Genomic DNA, 22,532 nt, shown 5'->3' on the forward strand with positions numbered 1-22,532 from the left:
TGCTTTGTTCCAGAGCTGCAAATTTATACTTCTTATTCATTGTTGTGCTAAACTGGATTCCAGTCGTGGAAGCCTTTAGGAAAGAAATCACAATGATTCCTCTCCTTGTGGTTCTTACAATTATTGCAGTGAAAGATGGCCTAGAGGATTACTCAAAATACAGATTGGATAAAAAGATAAACAATTTTATCACCCTAGTCTACAATCAGTAAGTACAGTACATCAGAAACCATCTTTGCCTCTGAGAAATGTAATAATCATGGCTATTCCTTTTGAAAGCAATCAACACTTCTTGCATCCTAACAGATTCTGACTTGAGGCAAATATATGTATGTCAAAATTTCTTATTCATATGTAAGCATCTGATCTCATTTCAGCTCCCAAAATTTCCTGGAACTGATTATTTGGATTCAGTCTAGCATAGCACCTGTTTCAGTCACCGCTGTAGGTGATCTCCATTAGGAGATTGGTGATAGGACTAAAAATGAATCAGTTTTCCTGGACTGTTCAGGCTTCCTATATCATTGACCATGGTATTCTTCTAGGCAATCAAGCAGGTATAAGTTTATCAGGCTGTCGCCTTCAGTGGTTCTAATCATTCCTGGAGAGTTTGTCTAGAAATGTCATTTTGGAAGATTGCTGTTCTAGACTTTCCTCTTAGGGTGTTACATGGTTCGATTTTGTGTTCCATGCTTAATTTCAATATACTGTATACATGAAACCAGTGGATAATCTCATCTAAAGCTTTGGACGAAGGTGCTAACTGTATCCTGAGGATACAGAACACCATTCTCTTTTCTGTTATCCTATACTAAGGAATAAATGGAAATGATCAATCAGCATCTGATGTTGGTTCAAGAATGGATAGGGAGGGAGGACTGTATCACACACGGCTTTTAATCCACCATGGAAGCTGGATAATATCACCTTTACCAATACTTATCATATGAGTCATCTCCCTCTCATTGATGATTCATCCATCAAGTGTGGTTAGCCCATACCTTGTCACTGATGGGGGAAAGCTCCCAATCATACTGGTATAGTGCTAGTCCTCAGGTGCGGTAGGTTATTCTTGTGGCAGTTCTAGGATTGGACAGTCACTTCGTGGCAATGCCTCCTCCTCTCCTGCAGCCCCCTGCCATTCCAGAACAGTCTTGTGTGTGTGTGTGTGTGTGTGTGTGTATAGTTAAACCCTGTTAGCATACCTCCATAATTGTGTTTAAAACACACACACAAATGAAAGGCACACTGGGTAGGGCATAAAGCAGGGAGTCAGAGATAAGGATGAGGACAAATGAGAGTGTACAGGATCATCAACAGTACAGTCATACTATTGAAGGGATGTGTGATATGGAGTGGCTCCTAAATCAGTAGGACTTTCAAATCAACTTTCACTAACTTGATCATGGCAAGAATGGGGGTCATATGATAAAGTCTGGAGGCAAAAAGGGAACTCTGGTGATGCAGTGGTTAAATGCCTGTACTGCTGCCCCAAGATTATAAGTTCGATTCCCAGGGCCCCAGGGTTCACTCAGTCTTTCATCCTTTTGTAGATCAGTAAAATGAGTAGCCAGCTTGTTGGGGGCAATTGACTTACAGATTGTAAACCGCTTAGCAAGTGCTGAGTTCAATGATAAGCAGTATAGAAGTGTGTATGCTATTGCTAAAAAGCTGAAACTTAATCCAGACAATAAAAAGTTATTTGAAGAATGCTGGCCATCTGGAAGAGAATATTTATCCCAAAATTTGGGAATATAGCTCTTTGAACTATATATCCCAGAATCCCCCAGCCAAAATGGCCAATCTCCTCTCTGGCAGGTTACCATGAGGTTTATGTATGGCCTGCCAGGATCTGAATGGTCTTTTATCTCTCAATGAAGGACCAGTAGTGTGACAGTGCAGATTGGGTCTCCATATATAGGACTCTATCCATGTGGATTTAATTTCAAAGTGATGCCAAAGACATCCTTGAGGGGAATCAAGCATTCATAGTCCTGTTACTGAAAGATACATAGGCTGTGTGCAGTCAAAGCATTATTTTGTGTGCAAGTTAATCCTGCATTTTTACTGTCTTCATTTTTAAAAAATTACAGGTCTAAGCAGAAAATTAGCTTTTCATTCAAGGAATATTTTGAACATCACCTTCTACCTCCATTATATTTTAATATTTTGTTGCTATGGGTATTTTGGAAAAGTAAATGACTGTGACTCCTCATTTATATTCCAGGCCAGAGAGAATCTCATTTTGTTCTCATTTGTTCATGAAAAGCCAAATTGACTCTATTTTCTCCTGAGAAGAGACTTTGGTTTATTTTAATGAATTTTAATGATATAATTGCCTATAATTGAAGAGTATTCTTTTTATTTATTGTTTTTAATTATACGTTTTGTTTATAGCTTTTTGCTTTTTTTCAGGAAGGAACAGGCATATTTAGAAAAGTTGTGGAAGGATGTTAAGGTCGGTGATTTTATCCGATTGTCATGTAATGAGGAAATTCCAGCTGACATGGTGCTGTTATATTCTAGTGATGGAGATGGGATATGTCACATTGAAACATCAAGCCTTGATGGAGAGACCAATCTAAAACAGAAGCAGGTGGTGAAAGGATTTGCAGAACAGGTACATATTTAGCTTTATTTTAAGTACTGGTTGAAGAAAGCATGTGGATACTGCCCACATTCCACTGAGTTTAATAGAACAGCTTTACATTTGTCGTTGGTGCCCTTTGAATCTGATTTCAGACTCCTGTTAGATGACTCGTGTCCTTTGTTACATGAGACACCCCCCCCCCCCCCACACACACATACACACTATGTATTCAGAGAAAGTGCTTTCCTATGAAATGAGGTGAGAGAAGTTACACAAAAGCTATTTACTTTTGCAAAAACCCTTTTGCCTCATGTGTTGTTCCAGAGTCCCCCTTGAACTTGGTAGGTATAAGCATTTATCCAGTGCAATGAGGAAGTAGTATTATCAACAATGAGCGTCATTATTAGCAATGAGCATTGTTATTAGCAATTAGTCACATTTCAAAAGTTATCTGAGTACTGAACTTCTTCATTTTTATCACTGTGAGATTGTTGTTGTTGTGTGCCTGACTTATGGTGACCCTAAGGCAAACATGTCATGGGATTACTTGCCAAGATGTGTTCAGAGTGGGGGATGACTTTGTCTTCCTCTGAAGCAGAGAGTGTGGGACTTGTCCAAGGTCACCCAGGAATTTTCCATGGTCAAGCAGGGATTTGAACCCTGGTCTCCAGAGCCATAGTCCAACACTCAAATTACTACATCATGCTGGCTGACTGTCAGATACAGTATGCACAATGTTAATTTCATAGATGGAAAATTGACAGCTAAGTAACTGTAACTTCCCATCACTGTCTGGGCAACTGCATCAAGAGCCAGTTTTCATACCGACACATTATCAAGCACAAAAATAGCTCGCAGAGGTAACTGCAAGTATATGTCTGAGTTCCTTGGGGTTTTGTCTAGTTTGAGCAGTGTTTTAAGGTGAACAGCCACTCCAGACCATATTTAGAAGGCATTTTTCATCCCTCAAGAAGGAGCTTGGAAGGGATCAGGGGCTTTGAGAGACTACAAGAAGGGTTTGGGAATTACACTTTCCCACCCCCAATCTATTGCACCTCTGAGGTGTAAATCCAGCAGCTGGTCAGATGTTATAGAAGCTATTACATGTTGTGTGTTGTTTTGTGTGTTTTACATAAAATATATAGTCAAAAGAGTTACGGATGGGTGGAGTCTTCTGATTGAAAAAAAAACAACCCCTCTACTTATATGAGGGAGCCACCATGATGCGGTGGTGTGAGTGTTGGGCTAGTACTCCAGGAAACCAAAGCTGGAATCCCTGCTCAGCCATGAAAACCCACTGGATGACCTTGGCAAGTCATGCATTCTCAACCTGGCTCCATTCCATGTCTACATTTAATGTTTTTCCCCACCTCTTTTCCTGTGTTTATGTAGGCCACTGAAATAGACCCAGAAACATTTTCATGCAGAATTATATGTGAGAATCCCAGCAGTGATCTCAACTATTTCCGAGGTTTTATGTAAGTGATTTGTAGTAAGCTTTTGCACTGCTTCTTCTAAGACTTGCAGAATTCATTTGAAAGCAAGGACCACCAGACAAACCCAGCTACTTTACAGCTCCTGCTAGCTGTTACTAGAGGCAAATGTGCAGTGTGGGGATGGAATGCATGGGAGACTGCTTTCAAGAGGGACTTTGGCTTTCACTCCTTCATCAAAGTAACCTTCTGTCGAATGTGTTCACTTTCCATGTGACCTTTAAACAACACGAACAGTCTACAATATCAGAGGAGATTTCTACATTTGCAAAGAGGTGACTAATCTGAGTTGGGAGAAAGGCAGGATATAAATAAAATAAAATAAATATAACAGTTCTAGGTGTGAACAATTTTCAGTGCCTCACTCTCTGCAATGCTAGAAATTTAGGGGAAGAAGGAAAATTTTGCAGAGGGTGCAGAAATGTTACATGGAGGGGGCAATTTTACAGCTTTGCAAGCTACACCCTTGCATATTTTTATGCTACATTTCATATATCAATGCATTTGATTTAATGCAGATTTTAAAATACAGTCGGCCCTTCTTATACACGGATTTTTTATACACGGATTCAAGCATACACGGTCTGAAAATGTTCCAAAAAAGTATAAATTTACCTTGATTTCTCATTTTTTATTAGGGACACCATTTTGCTATGTCATTATATTTAATGGGACTTGAGCATACACGGATTTTGTTATACACGGGGGATCTTGGAACCAAACCCCAGCGTATAACAAGGGTCCACTGTACAACACAAAGTCTTCCATTGCAAGTGTCCTGGTCAGATTTTTTTCTATCAGTTTAAGTACCCTAAAGGCAAAAGATCCCATCTGATCTTGGAAGCTAAGGAGGGTCAGCCTGGGTTAATACTGTGACAGGAAAGCACTGATGAATACCAGGTGCTATAAGCTATTTTTCAGAGGAAGGAACTGACAAAACTACCTCTTAGTATTCCTTGCCTTAGAAAATCCTGTGAAATTCATGGGATCACCACAAGTTGACAGGTAACTTGAAGATGCACACACACACACACACACACACACACACACCCCAACTCCATGCACACCAAAGTTCCACACAGCTAGATTTTCAATTGAGGTACAATTTACTTTGATGCACTGTTTAGAACATCTAATCATAGTTGCTGCTGCATATGCTGAAAACCTGGGAAAGCCCACCTGTAACCCTTGGATAGCATGTATACATTTTTCTTGAAAAATATCCTGGATAGGTGATAATTACAGCTGTATTTGTGTTGTGTCTTTTGCAGTGAACATACAAATAATGAACGAGTGGGTTTGAGTAAGGATAACTTGCTGATGCGAGGATGCACCGTCAGAAATACGGAAGCTGCTATTGGTATTGTGGTGTATGCAGGTTAGCATTCACTGGTCAGGCAGTACTGGTTTGCACAGCCAGAGAATCAGAGAGAAGGAAGCTATCATTTGTGATCATGGCAAAGCTTCAAGTGTGATGAAGCGTATTCTTGGACTGTAACAGTTATCCCTTTATAATGCCAGATTAGAAAGGAGGTCCTATAAATGTCATTGACACTTCATATCAAAGTCTAGTGCATGCAAGAGGTTTCTATTGTTTGCTTCTTTTATCCCATTAGATTCCCTGAATATAGGCCCAAACAGACAGGCCAAAATAAAGCTGCTTCGGGTCACTTTGGAGGTATGCTGTTTAAATGATGCGTGCGTCCTAAGGACTGGGGCGCAGTTTTGGCACAACTTCTGACTTGTTAAGATGTGCATGTCATTTAAACAGCATACCTCCAAAGTGACCCGACGCAGCTTTATTTTAAATTTGGCCTGTCTGTTTGGGCCCTGTGTGTGTGTGTGTGTGTGTGTGTGTGTTAAATATAATAAGATTTTTGTTTCTTCATTTGTGGCGGGATACCGACCGCCAATTTGGGGCGTCTGGCCCCGCCCCTTTCCCCGGAGTATCGGGGCTTCAGTGGCTACACCGGCAGCCGCTGAGGCCCGATCGCCGCTTTTCGGGCTGCGGGGAAGCGGCAAAAGGCCGCTTCCCTGGCAGCCTGAAAAGGGGTGTCCCTGGGGCTTCAAGCCCCAAGGACACCCCGCGGCGGCGGGGAGCAGAGAAAGGGGCCTCTTGGCCCTTTCTCGTTTAGTCCGCTGGGCGCACCTTCAGACGGCTGCGCCCAGCGGACTAAACCGGAAGGAGCTCCAAAATGGAGCTCCTTCCTGTCCGTGTCCAGGGCGCACTAAGCACCCTGGCGCGGAGCTACTACGTCATGGACGCGCCGTCTAGAGGCGGCGCGGCCATGACGTACTCACGGCGGCGGCCGTGTGGAAGGGCCGCCGCCATTTAGTGCGTGTTCGCCATGCACTAGGGTTAGGGCGGTGCGGAAGCACCGCCCTTTCGTAACCCTAGTGCGTGGCGAACACGCACTAAACTGCCGGTCTGTAACCGGCCTGTGTATGCCTACTAATTTTAAATATTTCTGCACCACCCTTCCATACAAAGGCCTAAACCCAACATCATGCTGGTGCCAACACGGCATAACTTTCACACACCCCAATGCCCCTGACACTACCTGGAAACTGGCCTAGGAAGAATTCCCAGCCCTCCAAAGTAGGTTTTTGGGGTACATGAGGGGAGGGGATTCAATGCAGAATGGGAGAGATAATCACTTCCTGATTTTGCTGGCTTAAGCTTTTCCATCAGCTTGATGTACCCTACTTTATCCATGCAAGTATTCTTAGAACAGGTTGTAAATCATCATCCATTATCATCAGTTTGCAGAAGTAATAGACGGTACTTAAGCAGTCATGTAGAGCTTTTAAAAAATTGTATGTGTTAAAAGTCTTGGAATTTTTTGTGTAGACATTATTTGGGCAGAAATAGACATTTCTAGGCAAGCTTCTCTGTGGAAATTTCCATAGCTGAAAAGGAACTATTAGGAGCTGAGCTTGCCCTTATACTGTGGAAAGGCACTATCTTATCTTGACTCTTTGAGTATTTCCATTCCCACTTAGCTCAATGTTGTTGCCCAGAATCCCAAATCCATTATGTGACCCAGCCACTCTCTCTGGCATGTATAGTCATATTGACCCTCTGCACTTTTTTCACACTTACCTTGATTCTTTCTAGCTGGGAGCATGGTGAGATTGCAATTAGTCCAAAGTGTGGGTATAGGTTATTAGGCTTTTCTCCTCCCATCTCTGATCCATCTGGCCAAGAATCTGAGAGACAAATTGTACAGAGTTGAATTATTTAGTGTGAGAACTATTCACATATCTTATTTTTCTTAGGCTTGGAGGAAATTTTTCTTTAGACTAGATTTTTAAAATGCAATCTGTTTTGTTTGTGAAAAGGTCATGAAACCAAAGCCATGTTAAACAACACAGGCAGCCGTTATAAACGAAGTAAACTAGAGAAGATGGTAAACAGAGATATCCTCTGGTGTGTTCTGCTTCTCTTTGTGATGTGCTCTGTAGGGGCAGTGGGTAAGTTCAGATCTAATCAACACAGTAGGGCATTCTTTCTTTCTACATTCATTTAAGATTTTCAGATGGCATATACTATTCTGGGGGCAAGGTGTTGCTAGGAGTCCACCACATCTTTCTGCTACACCACTACAGATGGGCAGAGAGTTGTCTGGGAATCCTTAGCAGGAGTTGCATGGCCTAAGGGGTCAGTAGAGTTTTTCCTGGTCTCCAAGTCAGCATAAGCAGTGGCCATACAACCATGCTGGTAGGAGCATTCTGGGAGTTGTAGTCAAAAAGTAAATTTTTTAAGCTTTGCTGTGGGTCTTCAATCTGAGTATGTTAAAAGCACAGGTTTTACTAACCCTCACTGCTCACCTCTAGACTGCTAGCCCTAAACTAGACCATAGAGCGTGCCTGATTGGAGGTGCAGGGTCATTTCTAATAATGACTCTTAATAAGCTAATTACAAACAGTTGTTTTTAATTACCATTGGCCATTCTAGAGGGCTATTGGGAGTTATAGTCCTAAATATCTGCCAAGTACACCAGTTTGTCTACCATGTTGTTCAAAGTCACCTCCGTTCAACTTCATTCTGATAATCTTCTTGCAGATATGATCCTTCTGCTGTTACTCTCAACTGTCTTGTGTGGTTAAGTCAGAAATCTGACTGTTGGGAGATGTTCCGGAGGATGCCACAGTCAGAGCTTTCAAAAGGTTTCTCCTTGATTTATTTTTCTGGAATACAACTCCCAAAATCCCTCAGCTACAATGTCCACTTCTTCAAGCTGTAGTCCACTGTCTTGATTTGTTGTTGTTGTTGTTTTTATTTTATTCTATTTTAAATGGAATACAGTGAAGACAACAGTGAAGACTTTTCCTATTTGTATTCATGTACTGAATGAAGAAGGGGTTGCATCAGTATTAGCTCTCCCTATATTTTTCTTTGGTTATGCTAAGTATGACTGAGTTCCATTTTAGAGTGGGTGCAGTTTTGAAATCTGAATAGTCTTAATGTTATTGCATTGAAGCCTTCCCCAGCCATATGTCAAAACTTTTTGGTCTCCCATAGCTTTTGTCTTACTACTCCTTCAAGGAAGTTCTGTTTAGAATCTGTAGACTTGTGACCAATTCTTCTCACATTTATTTATAAGCTTATAAATAAAACTAATTTATTTACTTGTTTTGTATTTACTTATTTTTGAATTGTGGGGCCAAAATTGGATGCCCCTGGACCATAAGAAGTTGTCCACCCTTGTTTCAATAATTATCAGACCTTCCTAATGGAAGTCTTTACAGCTGCATGGCCCTTCTACAGACATTCACTCAGAAGTCAGAGTGCCTGGGTTCTACTTCCCAGTAGGTCTACATAGCACTGCTGCCTACATGGCTTTTGTATTACTTCTGCTTAGAAATAGATAGCTTTATTATAGTCAATTTGACACTCTGATCTCTGTAATAGCCTTATGTCACTGCACAGAAAGATGTCACCATTTTTATATTCCTTTGTCTTCTTTTTCACAGGTCATGGATTTTGGCTAAGCAATAATCCCAAGCCACCGCTCTATAGCAGTGGGAAACGGCCTGATCCAACTTGGGGAGGTTTTTTAATGTTTTGGACTATGATAATTTTACTTCAGGTAATTTTTCACTTTGGTTGATTTATGTCACTTCACATATATTGAGCCAACAAGATATAGCCCTTCAGATGTGTTCGGACTGCCATCCCCTTCAGCTTTAGCTGGCACATTCAACAATGAGGGATGCTGCTGCTGTCCAACAATATGCAGAGGGCCACCTGTTCCTCATTACATGTTAAACACGGAACAAACTGAATTTGGTGGCTGTGTTCCAGACCTTTTCTGGTGGAAATGAGAGTATCTCAAGAGCAAATGATTCCAGATCCATTTCTTTTTACTTTTACAGGTCTTGATCCCAATTTCTCTATATGTTTCCATTGAATTTGTCAAACTGGGCCAAATTTATTTCATCCAGAATGACATTGATTTATACCATGAGCCCACAGACACCAGGATTCAGTGTGGATCACTAAATATTGCTGAGAACCTTGGACAGATTGAACATATTTTTTCTGACAAAACTGGAACCCTCACTGAGAATAAAATGGTTTTTCGAAGATGCAGCATTGCAGGGCAGGAATATGGCCATGAAGAGAATGGTAAGCCTGAGGCAAAATGATTAATCAACACTTTTAGTATGGTAACAAGGTATTAAATGTTTAATTAGAGCCTAATCCTGAATATAAGTAAGATGAAGCCAGCAAGGTAACCTACCTGCTGTCATTGTCTTCGCTGCCTTTTGCCTTCAGTAGCTTGAATTAGGACCTTCCTCCTTCTCAGAGGTTAGTAAAACAAATAGTCCTAGAAGGAAGAGGAGGAGGAGAAAGAGAAGTGCCTGTTTTTATTGCTTAATGATGTTCATTCTTTGGTGGTCTCCCATCCACATACTAAACAGGCCTGATCCTACTTGGCTTCCAAAACAGGACCAGATCTGATGCTTTCATGGTATTTAGGTTGCTTCTTTGGGTATCAACCTTTGCATTTAAAGAATATCATGGTATCATTGATTCAGTAAGGTTCAGTACAGCCACACACACATACCATAATCTCTGCCATATGTGTGTGTGGTCTCTGACAAAACTGGAACACACATACACACACTCATTCTTATTAAAGGGTGTGATAAGTCAAAAATGATTATTTGTAGCTCTACCATTGTTTATAGTTTGCTCTAGTTTCCCCAATGATCAGTGAAGAAGTTTTCCCTTTCAGGCAGCAAGACCTCAATCTACACAAAATCACAAGTGGAATCCATGGCAACAAAGGATGACTCATTCTGATTTGAACTGGATATAAACTATGGCAAGCACATCTTGGGGATCTTATTTAGGAATCCAGTGATGCCCTCTGCTGGTTTACTGAGAAATCATTTAAAATTATACTGTAGAAACAAACGGATCCAGATGAAAATAACTCTTAAAAGCTTTGTTATAGTATGCCATGACAGAATTAAACCAGCCAGATTTAACAATATTAATAAAAAGCAAATGCAAGATGAGATGACACAAACACAGGCAATTTGTCAGTTTCTAAGATGAAAGCAACACAAACATCTATGATAAGAATGATCATACTTCTAACCAATAAACCAAATTAGGAAGACGAAATTATAAGTTAGCGGGGGGGGGGGGGGGGAGGTTGCAGCATACTGTATATCTATAACGTAATATTTTCAAAAAGCATATCATTCATTCTAGTCCATGTTTTAAAAAACAGACCTAACCATAGGTATAAAACTTAATAAACCTCTTGCTTTTGCTGTTGCCTGTGGCTGCTAAAGTGGAGGAGGAAGTTTCTAAATGCCTACCGTGCCAAAATAAGCAAATAGCTATATTTAATTTTATGTGTCAGAAGTTATTTATTTATTTATTGTATTTATTTATATCCCGCCCTTCTCCCAAAGCTGGGACTCAGGGCGGCTTACAACATTAAAAAACACCATACAGTTAAAAACATACAAAAATAGTATATTAAAATATAATTAAATTACTACAATAATTAAAACAAATTCAATAATAATATCCAGTTTAAAAGATTAAAAGGCTTAAAATACATTAAAGCAATATAACAGCACCCCGTCACCTGCCTTAAAAACTTTCTGTTTTAAAAGCTTGTCTAGACAAGTAGGTCTTAACCTGCCGGCGGAAGGATAACAAAGAAGGGGCCATCTTGGCTTCCCTGGGCAAGGATTTCCAGAGTCTAGAGGCAGCCATGGAAAAGGCCCTCTCTCATGTCTCCACCAATTGTACTTGTGATGGTGATGGGATGGAAAGAAGGGCCTCCCTTGAGGATCTCAGAGCCCGGGCTGGCTCATATCCAGCCCATTACACTATTTTCAATCCTTTGCTATCCCTATGCTTCTGCTATAGTTAATGTCATCTTAATCATATACTGGTTGCAATGCTGGACCCTTATTTAGATGTAAGTTCAATTGGCATTACTGGAACAATATTCCAGACATCACATTCAAGTTAAGAACATTGGCAGAGCCAGCTTAATACATGCTGGACTCTAAACTTCAAGAGGCACCATCAGGTTCTCCAACTTTCCTGATTTATTAAGAACAGTCCCAGTTATTCTTCATCGTCCCAATCTTTCAACTGTTTTTCTCTCTTCTCCTCTCATTTTTCTTCTTTATCCTCATTGTACTTCAACTCAATTTCAAACTGAGTTCTAAGTGCCAAATTAGTTTGCACTTGGTTAACTCGGCAGAAGAGAGAAAAGAGGAAAGAGTGGAATCAAATAAAAGCAAACTGCTGAAGTCTCTCCTAGCTTGTGTGCTGTTTCTCATTAATAACTTTTCCCATCTTGACCACACACTGATGTTGCTTGACAACATGTGACCCAGTTTTTCCTCTGTGAGATGTTGGAATACCATTTTAAGCATGGTGTTTGGGGTAGTAGTTTTGGTTTAGAGACACCACATACACATAAGCTCTGTCTGTGTGGGCCAGAATCCTCTAGAGACAGTATTCTGAATCTAGAGCTTCCCCAGTGCCCCCTTCCCATTACTTGGCACTTCCGTTTTGACAATAGGACAATAGTTCACACATACATCCTGCTGTGCCATCCAGTGCAGCCACCATCACTGTGTTTTGCTCCCTTTGAGGTCAGAATGAGGCACCTAGCATCAATAATATGGCTGGATACTTTGTTCTTATCTCAGAGCAAGCGAGTTGCCGTGGCTGCAGCCATACCAGATGGCACAGTGGGATGTATTGTAATGCATCACAACAGAGGGCTCTGGATTGTCTGGCAACATCTGGAACAAAAGGTGAGCTTTTTAAAAAAATATATTATCAGGGGAGTTATTCCCTGGCTTTGGTACAGAATGGGCCAGGCATCATCTGTACTGTTCACACCAGAACTGGGGTTTGGGCTGTGCATCTTCTGGACTCCCCACAGAGAGGACGGGGGGGGGGGTGGACATTTTATTTGGCCCACACAAATAAATAAATATTTGGACCATAATCTAAAACCCTAAAATGTACTTAGCTTCTGCATAAATATCCTCCTGGTGACAGAATTCAGTATGATTGTTATGGTAGCCCTCATGGATCACACCTACAAATGCTTTATTTCTCCTGATAGAAGTACTAGAATCTTGGTAAAGCTAGTCAAGATTGCATGGGAGCCCTATGTGTGCCTTCTTGAGCTCTGTTCAAGAAACATGGGTTAGAGCTGTCATAATGTGCTGGGAAGGCCAAGCTTGTGTTGTGTCTTAAAGTACCATTAGGTGAGAATGAATATCTAGACCCATTTTGGTCTGGTTTCAGACTTAATTACAGTACATAAAATTGCCTGGGTCATCCTGATGGCTGACCTATGCCAGGAGAAGAAGAGGGCTCCTCTCTCAGAGGCCTTTGATACTGGCAAAACACAGTAGTTTTACATTTACCTGGAGGTAGGAGACTACTGCTTAGTCCTCCAGCATTTATCCTGTGACTAAACCATTTTGGAAGAATGCAGAATTATACCAACCTTTCTCCAAAGGGTTTATTATTTTGTAGCAGTATTCTTCCCTACTTGCTCCTCTTTGGTCTTTGTGTTACAGGGAAAAGAACTGCAACTGATACCCTCTTCTGTTGCTTTGCATGCCCTTCCTCTTTGGGCTTTTCAAATGCAATATATAGCAGGATACCTCTACATATGGTACAGAACGATAAGCTTCACACAATCTTTAAGAGCTTTTTGTCCTATGCTTTCTTTTTTAGCTGCTAAATCATAAAACCAGCCAGGTTTCATGACTAAATAAAATTATTTACATTTTAAAATGAAGTCCAGACTCATTTGTCTGAGCATGGAAGTATTTGTACACACAAGCATTGAATCTCCCCATGGGAGAAGATAAGACAAGTAGTAGATTTTCTTCTTTAGAAAACTGTTATTTCTCTCCTTACAGCCAAGAGACTCGAAACCTATCAATCAGAATATGAATCAGAAGATGATGAGGCAGCATTCTTTTCTTCACGTTGTTCTTTGAAGCACTCATCGAGGTCACGATTTCCTCGAAAATCAAGTGCGTTCATAAGTTCGAAGTCTATGAGTCGCATGTTTCGTAGCACGAGTGCTGTTGGTATGCCAAGCATGAGGCAACTAGCCTTCAGCAGCCCAATTGTAAGTTTCCCAGACTCCTAAACCAGCTTAACCATAGGTGTATCATATTTCTCTTAATTATTTATGCCATAAAAAGGGGTGGGTGAACACTCAGGTTTTGTATCACTAATACTCTTTGCCATCTAGAAGCTCCTTGCCAGAGATGACCAGGAGTGCAGTTGTTTCCAAGACTATCATAAATTATACACCCATAATAAGGAATGATGCACTATATCCAAAATTATTCCTAGCTAGAGTGCACCCTTTGAAGTCAACACAATTATGCTATTTGTAAGCAATATGTTCTGTTCATTTCAATGAGTCAATTGCCATTGTGAGTATCATGGAATCTAAGGGGATTATCGCACAGCTAAAGAAAGCGTCTTACCGCTGCCAAATTCAATCTTCATTTGAGCTGCACACTGGTGTTATCGCATGGCTTTTCTCCTCAAAACCATCATCCAGATACAGCCTAGCTCCAATGCAGGTCCCTGAACTTGCTTTGGTGGCCATTTTTCAAAGGTGGAAAGCTCCCGAGTTTGAAAAATGGCTGCCGAAGTGAGTTCAGGGACCAGCTTTGGAGCTGGGCTGTACCCAGGTGGTGGTATTGAGGAGAAAAGCCGTGTGATAACACCAGTGTTCACCCAAATGAAGATTGAATTTGGCAACTGTAAAACATTTTATTCAGCTGTGTGATAATCCCTTAAATTTGTGTTGTTTGCTTTATTTGCTTAACAAGACTGGCCTAAAATCAGTGTTACTTCCAATGACAATAAACAAATTCAAATTAATGGGGTTTCTTAGTTACAAATAAGCAAACAAAGACATTAATAATCATTTTGTAAAGTGTGCAGTTTTAAATATATGGAGCAGACACCCAGATTATCTCTCAATTATCTGTTCTGGGTTTCTATTAGAGAAGCTTTGTATCAAATAGATAAACAAATCTATGAAAGATGGTTTACTTACAGAGATTTATTGAAGTGCAATAATTACAAAGTTAAATTTAAAACCCAAGAGGATCTTGTTAAGGATGGATTTGACTTCCACTGGTACAGTTATAAATGATTGTTTGAAAAATTTAAAGTTTGTAAAATGTTTTTTGGTTTTGAAAGAGAAAAAAGTGAATTTGAATTAAATTTATGTACAGATGATGAACATTTGATGAAGAAAATGTACAAGCTGTTGTTAAAATAGAACAAGATGAAGAAGTTAAAGAATGTATAGTTAAATGGGCTCAAAACTTTGGATAGAACATTGAGCTGGAGTGTGGATTGATGGTTTAAAAGCTATTTTGAGCTATGATCTTAGAGGGAAGAAATATAAGAGGATGTTTACATGGCATCTGATTCCAGTAAGATTATACAAGATGTATAAATGTCTTTAAAATAAATGTTTGAAATGTGGTGTACATGAACATACTTTTTATCATATCTGGTGGTTGTGTGAGAAAACTAAGATATATTGGAAGCAAATGCAGGAATTGATGCAAAGTATTTTAAAATTTAAAATATAGCTGATGCCAGAGCTATTTTTGTTAGATATAGCAAAAGATAAATTTAAGAGCAGTAATGTGATCCATTGCATGATTTTAGCAGCAAAACTATTATGTGACCAGAAGTGGAAAGGGGAATCTATACCATCTGTAGAAAACTGGATGATCAAAATCTTCAAAATGGCTGCAATGGCAAACTTGTAACATAACTTAAAGAGAAATCTTTGGATAATTTCTTAAAAGACTTTGAAACATTTTTGTCATACACCAAGAAGAAAAATAGGAACATTATGTCTGTGGGATTTGATGTTTAATGTCATGCTGTTATATTTTATGATCAGAACTAGTAAGGAGTGGTGTTTTAAATACAGAAAAGTTCACTTTAACTATTATTTGTTCTTATTTTCTTGGATTTGACAGGTGAGAAGTCAATTGTGTGTCTCTTTTTCATTGATAGTATGTTTGTTTTGTGGGTAGATTGGGTTGAGAGACTGGGAAGGTTGTACTGTATGTATCAGTATTAATATTTTAGTGTAGTGCACTTCATATCTATCTATCTATCTATCTTAAGCCAGTGTTGTCAATTTGGTAGTTTTCAGCCTCTACCTTCAAACTGTACACCCTCAAAAGGTGGGCCTTTCAATTACATGGTAGCCTAGATCTCAGAAACTTTAAGCATGTGCCATTAAACTAGGGCAACCTTACTGCCATTGTTTTCACTGTATCAACAGGAGACTGATGTTGTCCCAGACCCACGACTTGTAAGGAAATTTCAGCGGATCTCATCCAGAGTCTATATGATTCCTGAACCAGTTGAGGTAACCTCAGAGATAATGCAAATCAGCGAATTCTTCATTGCTCTAGCAATTTGCAACACAGTTGTAGTTTCAGTACCTGATCAACCACGTCTAAAGGTAAGTGGGGGCTGAGACTTGAGGTGTTAGCCTGTTGCCAAATATTGATAATTCTTTTTGATGCCTTGCAAAGGAAACTGTAAATGATACTCCCCTTTATTAAACTGTCTCTCTGCTCTATTGACTTGCTTGTCATGTTTGCTTGGGGAAAGAAACCACTATTTGGTAGAACAACATGGTCCAATTATTTTGTGTGTGTGTGTAATGTGCAGGCAGTAAAAGTTAGAGGAAAAAGTAAAAGTAATAGTAGCAACATCAGCAGTAGTTGTTGTTATTTATATTCTTCCTTTTTCAAAACTTAAGATCCAAAGTGGCTTACAATAATTAAAAAACATTACTAAAAATCCACAAAATACAAACGTTAAAAACAATTAAACAATAAAAAAATTAAACCAGATTAAAACACCAATTAAAACACACAAAACTCATGTATATATCAGCACAACAATTAGCAATATCCAGCACATTGTGTTAAATGGGCCTTATGTCATTATATAATCTTCTTTTTTTTGCCGTACCACTTGTTCTTTTATTATTATTGTTTTTATCTTTTTCACATGTACAATATTATATACAAATTAACATCACAAATTCATTTCTTATAAACTGTACATACATACATCTCCCCATGAACGTCCGTTCTTACTTCTATTCCCTTCTTCCCAATCTCCTTCCCTTTCGCTTACACAAATATCAAAATATTAACCATTATCTATTTATGTTTTTCTCTCATATGTTCTTACATTTTTTCCCACCTAAATTATTCAAATACATTGTTTAGGGTTGCCATTCTCTTTCCCAATAGGCTGCTGATTTTTTTCTATTCCACACCGTTATTTTATCCAATTCTCTCACTTCCACTATTTTTTCCAACCATTCCTCTATATTAGGTGTTGTTTTCAATTTCCAATATCTGGCCAAAACAATGCAAGCTGATGTTATCAAATACAATACCAGTCTCCAGTATTTCTTTTCCCTTTCTGTTCCTAATACCGAGGTCATATTAAGTAAGTAAAATTCCGGAGTACATGGAAATTTTAAACCAATTATCTTTTGAATCTCTTCATGTATTCTGTTCCAGAATTTCTTAATTTTTTTACATGTCCACCACACGTGATAGTAGGACCCTATTTTAATTTGACATTTCCAACATAAATTTTCTTGTATTCCATATATTTTTGAAAGTCTCAATGGGGTGTAATACCATCTATTGGCTGTTTTTAAATAATTTTCTTTTAAGTCTTGGGAGCATGTAAATTTATTTGACTGCATCCATGCTTTTTCCCAATTTTCAAATGGTTTAACATGTCCAATTTCTTGAGCCCACTTTATCATTGTTTCCATCACCGTTTCTTATATCATTATATATCAAATGCCTGTTGGAATAGAAAACTCTTTGCCTGACTGAGAAAAGAAAGTAGGGAGAGTGCCAGTTCAACCTCTCCAGGAAGGGCGTTCCAGAGCCTGGAAGCATCTGTTGAAAAGTTGGAATGGATATCTTCCATTTTTGTAGAATGGAGTCCCTTAGATGCTGCCAGGGAGGGACCACCTTTTGATGGCCTCTGGGGAAAAGAGACAAGGAGCTCTTAGACCAGGTGCAAAGCACCAAGATGCTGTACATTCAGGGGGTGGAGCCAGAGGCAATATAAAGCCTATTCACTCTTCCACATGCCTCCTTCCTATTGTTTATTTCCGGAGGCTGGACAGCACTGGACTTTGCTGCATCTTGCTGGCTTGGCAAATTTCCTCCATTACTATAATTTCTTGGTCTTTGCTCAGCTAGGCTTTTATCTGTGTTTTCTTCCTATTGCTGTTCCAGGACTGTGGGTCAGAGCAGCTAAGGCTAGCATAATCCTCGTGTGGCTTTTTTCCATATCATTCTCTGGATGATCCATTGGAGCAATCCATGGACATATGGATTATCCCTCACAGGCCAGCCAATGTTGCAGGAGTTCCAAGCTCAAAGAATGAGAACCATCTGAGTTTTCTCGTTCTTGCTTTATTCACAATCATGATCTGTTTTGAAGCAGTATCTCTCACCCTTTCCTGTGTGGCAGTTTTCTTTTCCAGCGGAGTTTGCAATTCACCATTCTCCTCTTCCACTTCTAATCTTCTCTTATGTTTCTGACTATTTCCCATCTTTCCTTCAAATTCTCCTACAGCTCTAACATGGAGCTTTCATAAATACATGTACCTGGCTTGGCAGGAAATTTAAAAACTAACTTGGGGTCCAGGAGTAGCCAGTTATTACTGAAAAGAACTTTGAGCTTGGAACTCTGAAATGTGGGCTGGTGTGTGAAGGATAACCCATCTCTGGATATCCAAGAATGAAACTTCACAATAGGTACCAATTCCTCATTTCTCAGGTCTAGTGGGTAGCAGTGTGCATGAGGCGGGGCCTTCACGTACCCCTTTCTGGTCTTGCAGAGATTGGCAGTCACTCTTTTTAAGGTTCTGATGGTACTGGTATTGTAATTTTTCTGCCCATCCCTACTGTACAGTTAGTAGCTGCCTTTACTATTACCAGCCACTCATGCTTTGCTCAGTTGTCTATTAGGGGACAAAAACTACTCTCCTTTCTTTCCTGTTTATTCCTGTTTATTTTGTTTTCAGCAGATTGCATTTCAAGCAGTGGCCTCTTCACTCTTGTGAGTTGTTATTTGCAGCGGGTCATGTGGTGGCTGCTAGGCTGACCAGTGTTGTGGTGGTGGTGGTAGCAGTCATGCAGCAGCCTCTAGGCAAGACAAAGATTTTGCTTCTCCATCACAGCCAAGTTGATTTCAGTTGCTACTCACATGTGATTTGCCATTGTCCTCCTCCTCCCTGTTGTTTGATGGTGGAGCCGAGCAGCTTGAAAAGCTGCCTTTCAACACAGTAGTTTTGCAGTAGGGACCTAATTCAAGCCTCCATCCACTGGTGTGGTGTGGCCTGAGGGGGCTTTAAGGCTTATGGCTTGGGCTTCTGGGGTCTAGCTGGTTTCCTTGTAGGTGGCTTGGCCCAGGCACCTCTACGCTCTTATTTCCTACACTCTCCTAAAGTCCTGCCATATATTTTGAGTTGCTGCTTCTGCATCTGGGATGGTGAGAAGGGACAGTAGCATGCTCCCCACCACCCGCTGCTTGCAAATCTTTGCTCTGACTTTACCCTGTTTGAGGCATTTGTTTGAATGTTGGACTAGGATACTAGTTCCATTGGATTGAGGGTTGGATTAAGATAGACTTTAATTGTTGAAGGCCTCTAGTCTGCTTTCAACCCTGTTTTGAGTGTTGGATTGGACACTGGTTCCAGTGGTTCAAAAACTGGACTAGGGCACTGGTTCCCTATGGCAACTTTTCATTGCTGCATCATACAAGTTCCAGGCAGGTTAACATGGCTTCCAGGAAAGGGGGCACAATCTCTAAAGGAAAGAGTAGAGCCAGGAAAGCCCCAGCCAAAATCCTGCACCTTCAATTCCCCACTTCTTGGATGAGGTCGGAAGAAGAGGAAGAGCAATTATACTAGCAAAGATGAAGAAATCTGAGAAGCTAAGCATCTCATCCAGTCAGCCATCTGTGTGGAAGGTCAGACTAGGATACGAGCAGTCAAAGATTATTTCAATACATGTGTCTTGTCTCATTTAGAGGCCTTGGAAAGGCACCTTTGAGCAGGGCAGCCAGCGGCTGTGGCTGCGGTTGACGAGGACAATGAGATGCTCAATACAAGTAGCAGCAGAGTGGCTGAGCTCAGGCTGGCAGGTGAGTTTACAGCTATTCCTGCCACCCTGGCAGACATGCATGCTAGTGAAGACACGGGATTGCAGGGATGGCTTTGGGGAGCTGGAGTGTGCCCATCACTCAGGCTATGGTGAGGATGCAGGAGGAAGTTCAAGGGAGGAAGGCTTTCCACTCTCCAGGCAGGGGGCTCTGCACATTTACAGATGTCCCCCACCATAGCTCTCAGTTTCCTTATCAGTTTATTTTCTCAGAACAGTGGCCTTATGGCATCCAAGGCAAATTAAAGCAGCCCTCCACTACTTTATATGGAAGTGTATCTTATGGGGCCATCCCTATGCCCTTGGGTGACTATCTCTATCATACCACTATAGATAGTGAGGGAATACATGGTTTTTTACCCTTGCTCTGCTGTGAGGTGGAGAAGAAAGATTGGGAAAGAATGTATGAGAAAGAGGGGAAGCATCTACAAGCATAAGGTAGACAGGAACTGAAAAATGGGCTTTCATTTTTTTTCCTCATTTTTAACCCTCTTGGAGAGGGTATTCATTCATCTAATACATTGTTATTATTCACAGGGCATATGTTGATTTTTCTGGCACTGCATGGTTGTTGTATGATGAGGACTTTAGGGTGTTTAGGATTATGAGTCCCACTATGCCATCCGATCAAATGCACGCACAGTTGTCGATGAAAGTTATGACTCCTGCCTGCCCTGTGCAAGCAGAAAGGCCTCACAGCAGGCATATTTTCCAAAAGGCCCAATTGGGGTTGAGAGTTAAAAGTTAGGTGGTTAAGATCAATCAGAGCAAATTTTGCTGCGAGTTTGGACAGCAGGGCTCCTGCACATGCCATCCCTAAAGTTTCAGCACAAGTATTCCACATTCCTTTTGGAACTGCCCTAGAGGAAGAACTGTGGGAAAAAGCAGAGAGCAGCAGAAATGCAAGAAGGTATCAGGGGTGCTGCCTCATCTGCAAAAGGGTCCCAGCCCAATTAAGTTAGACCAGACTAAATTAAAGGGATGGGTTTAGAGAATGTTTTTGGATTCCATCACTAGGAGTTTGGAAGCCTTGTTTTTCAAAGAACTTATGTTTAGTTATTGTTCTGGCATCAGGAACAAAATCAGTAAGGAGGGGAGGGGAAGTGGTCTCTTCACTTCTCTCCCTGTGCCCAATTTTAGGATGTCACCTTTGGGAATGGTCCCCAAAAAAGACACCTGGCGAGTACAGGCTTATTCACCACTTCTCTTATTCAAAAGATGGGTCAGTCAATGATGCCATTCCTACGGAGCTCTCCATAGAATGCTATATGTCCTTTGATATGGCAGTGCAAGAAGTTCCTAGGAGTGGGGTGGAAGTGGAATTGGCAGAATGCAACATTAAGGGACTGAGCAGACAATGAGAAAAAACTGGGTCATTCCAGGATTTTCCTGATTTGACTGGAACCTCCACTGTCTACATGACACGCTCCTGATGTGAGAACAGAGGCATAGGAACAGAAAAATCACGGCATCTAGCCACACCACTCTTTTTTGTTCGGCTCCCTGGCATATGCACAAGATCACACAAACACACAGAACCCGTCACCTCCCTCAATGCCCAGCCGCCTCCTGATTGGACAGCTAATGACCGGCCATCCAGTTGGACCATCACACAACTATCCATCAGTCAGTACGACAGATCGCTAGCATATTGGCAAAGCCCAATCATGGAGTCTACCTCACCAGTGTTAGGGACACTGGTAGCCATGCTGCAATCTGCTGGTGTGGCCAGCAGGCCTCTGACCATGCAACAACGCCCACAATATGCATGAATAATAGCCAGCAGCAGCAACTTCAGCAGCTTCAGACTCCAAGATGGAGGATGCCATGCAACTGTGCAACACAGGCATCATCTTAGCCACCACAGCCATGCTAGTCATGAAAACCACAGCCACCATCATGCTGGCACCACCCAAATGCCTGCACTACTGATGGGTATACCCAAACAGCAAGGACTGGTGGGTGTGGTTCATCACAAACAAAGAATCATGGAATCATGGAGTTGGAAAAGACCACAAGGGCCATCCAGTCCAACCCTCTGCCATGCAGGAAATCTCAGTCAAAGCATACCTGACAGATGGCCATCCAGCCTCTGCTTGGAGACCTCCAAGGAGGGAGACTCTACTACACTCCAAGGAAGTGTGTTCCACTGTCGAACAGCCCTTACTGTCAGGAAGTTCCTCCTAATGTTGAGGTGGAATCTCTTCTCCTGTAGCTTGCATCCATTGTTCCGGGTTCTGTTCTCTCGAGCAGAAGAAAACAAGCTTGTTCCCTCCTCAATATGACATCCCTTCAAATATTTAAACAGGGCTATCATATCACCTCTTAACCTTCTTTTCTCCAGGCTAAACATCCCCAGCTCCCTAAGTTGTTCCTCATAGGGCATGGTTTCCAGACCCTTCACCATTTTTGTCGCCCTCCTTTGGACACGCTCCAGTTTCTCAATGTCCTTTCTGAATTGTGGCACCCAGAACTGGACACAATATTCCAGGTGGGGCCTGACCAAAGCAGAATACAGTGGCACTATTACTTCTCTTGATCTAGACCTTGTACCTCAGATAGGCAGAGGCATGCTCCCCCATCCTTTGCGGTGTGCTCAAAGCAAGCCTTACCACTGCCAGTTCATCAACCTGCACAACCTGTGCAAAACTAATGGCATG

General features: G+C 41.0%; 1 protein-coding gene and 1 long non-coding RNA gene across 6 annotated transcripts in view; one reads left to right on the forward strand and one right to left on the reverse strand.

Moving 5' to 3' along the window:
• Positions 1-22,532, forward strand: part of ATP10D (ATPase phospholipid transporting 10D (putative)) — a 96,261-nt gene that overhangs the window by 9,213 nt on the left and 64,516 nt on the right. For 3 of the 5 annotated variants that reach the window (XR_006104213.1, XM_042469826.1, XM_042469823.1), the window contains exons 4-12: positions 14-208; positions 2,416-2,620; positions 3,983-4,068; positions 5,355-5,461; positions 7,426-7,557; positions 9,061-9,176; positions 9,463-9,715; positions 13,519-13,733; positions 15,939-16,121. Coding sequence is in view for 4 of the 5 variants with exons in the window: in XM_042469826.1 (XP_042325760.1) it covers positions 14-208; positions 2,416-2,620; positions 3,983-4,068; positions 5,355-5,461; positions 7,426-7,557; positions 9,061-9,176; positions 9,463-9,715; positions 13,519-13,733; positions 15,939-16,121 (1,492 nt within the window). In the remaining variant the exon portion in view is untranslated. The remainder of the gene's footprint in view (positions 1-13; positions 209-2,415; positions 2,621-3,982; positions 4,069-5,354; positions 5,462-7,425; positions 7,558-9,060; positions 9,177-9,462; positions 9,716-13,518; positions 13,734-15,938; positions 16,122-22,532) is intronic. The other 2 variants (XM_042469824.1, XM_042469825.1) reach the window with 2 other exon arrangements.
• LOC121931798 overlaps positions 7,192-22,532 on the reverse strand; it is a 43,280-nt gene continuing 27,939 nt past the window's right edge. The window contains exons 2-3 of the long non-coding RNA XR_006104214.1: positions 9,831-9,917; positions 7,192-7,293 (exon numbers count right to left, since the gene is read on the reverse strand). This is a non-coding gene — a long non-coding RNA (uncharacterized LOC121931798). The remainder of the gene's footprint in view (positions 7,294-9,830; positions 9,918-22,532) is intronic.

The sequence above is a fragment of the Sceloporus undulatus genome, chromosome 5, assembly GCF_019175285.1.
Source record: "Sceloporus undulatus isolate JIND9_A2432 ecotype Alabama chromosome 5, SceUnd_v1.1, whole genome shotgun sequence".
Taxonomy (NCBI): domain Eukaryota; kingdom Metazoa; phylum Chordata; class Lepidosauria; order Squamata; family Phrynosomatidae; genus Sceloporus; species Sceloporus undulatus.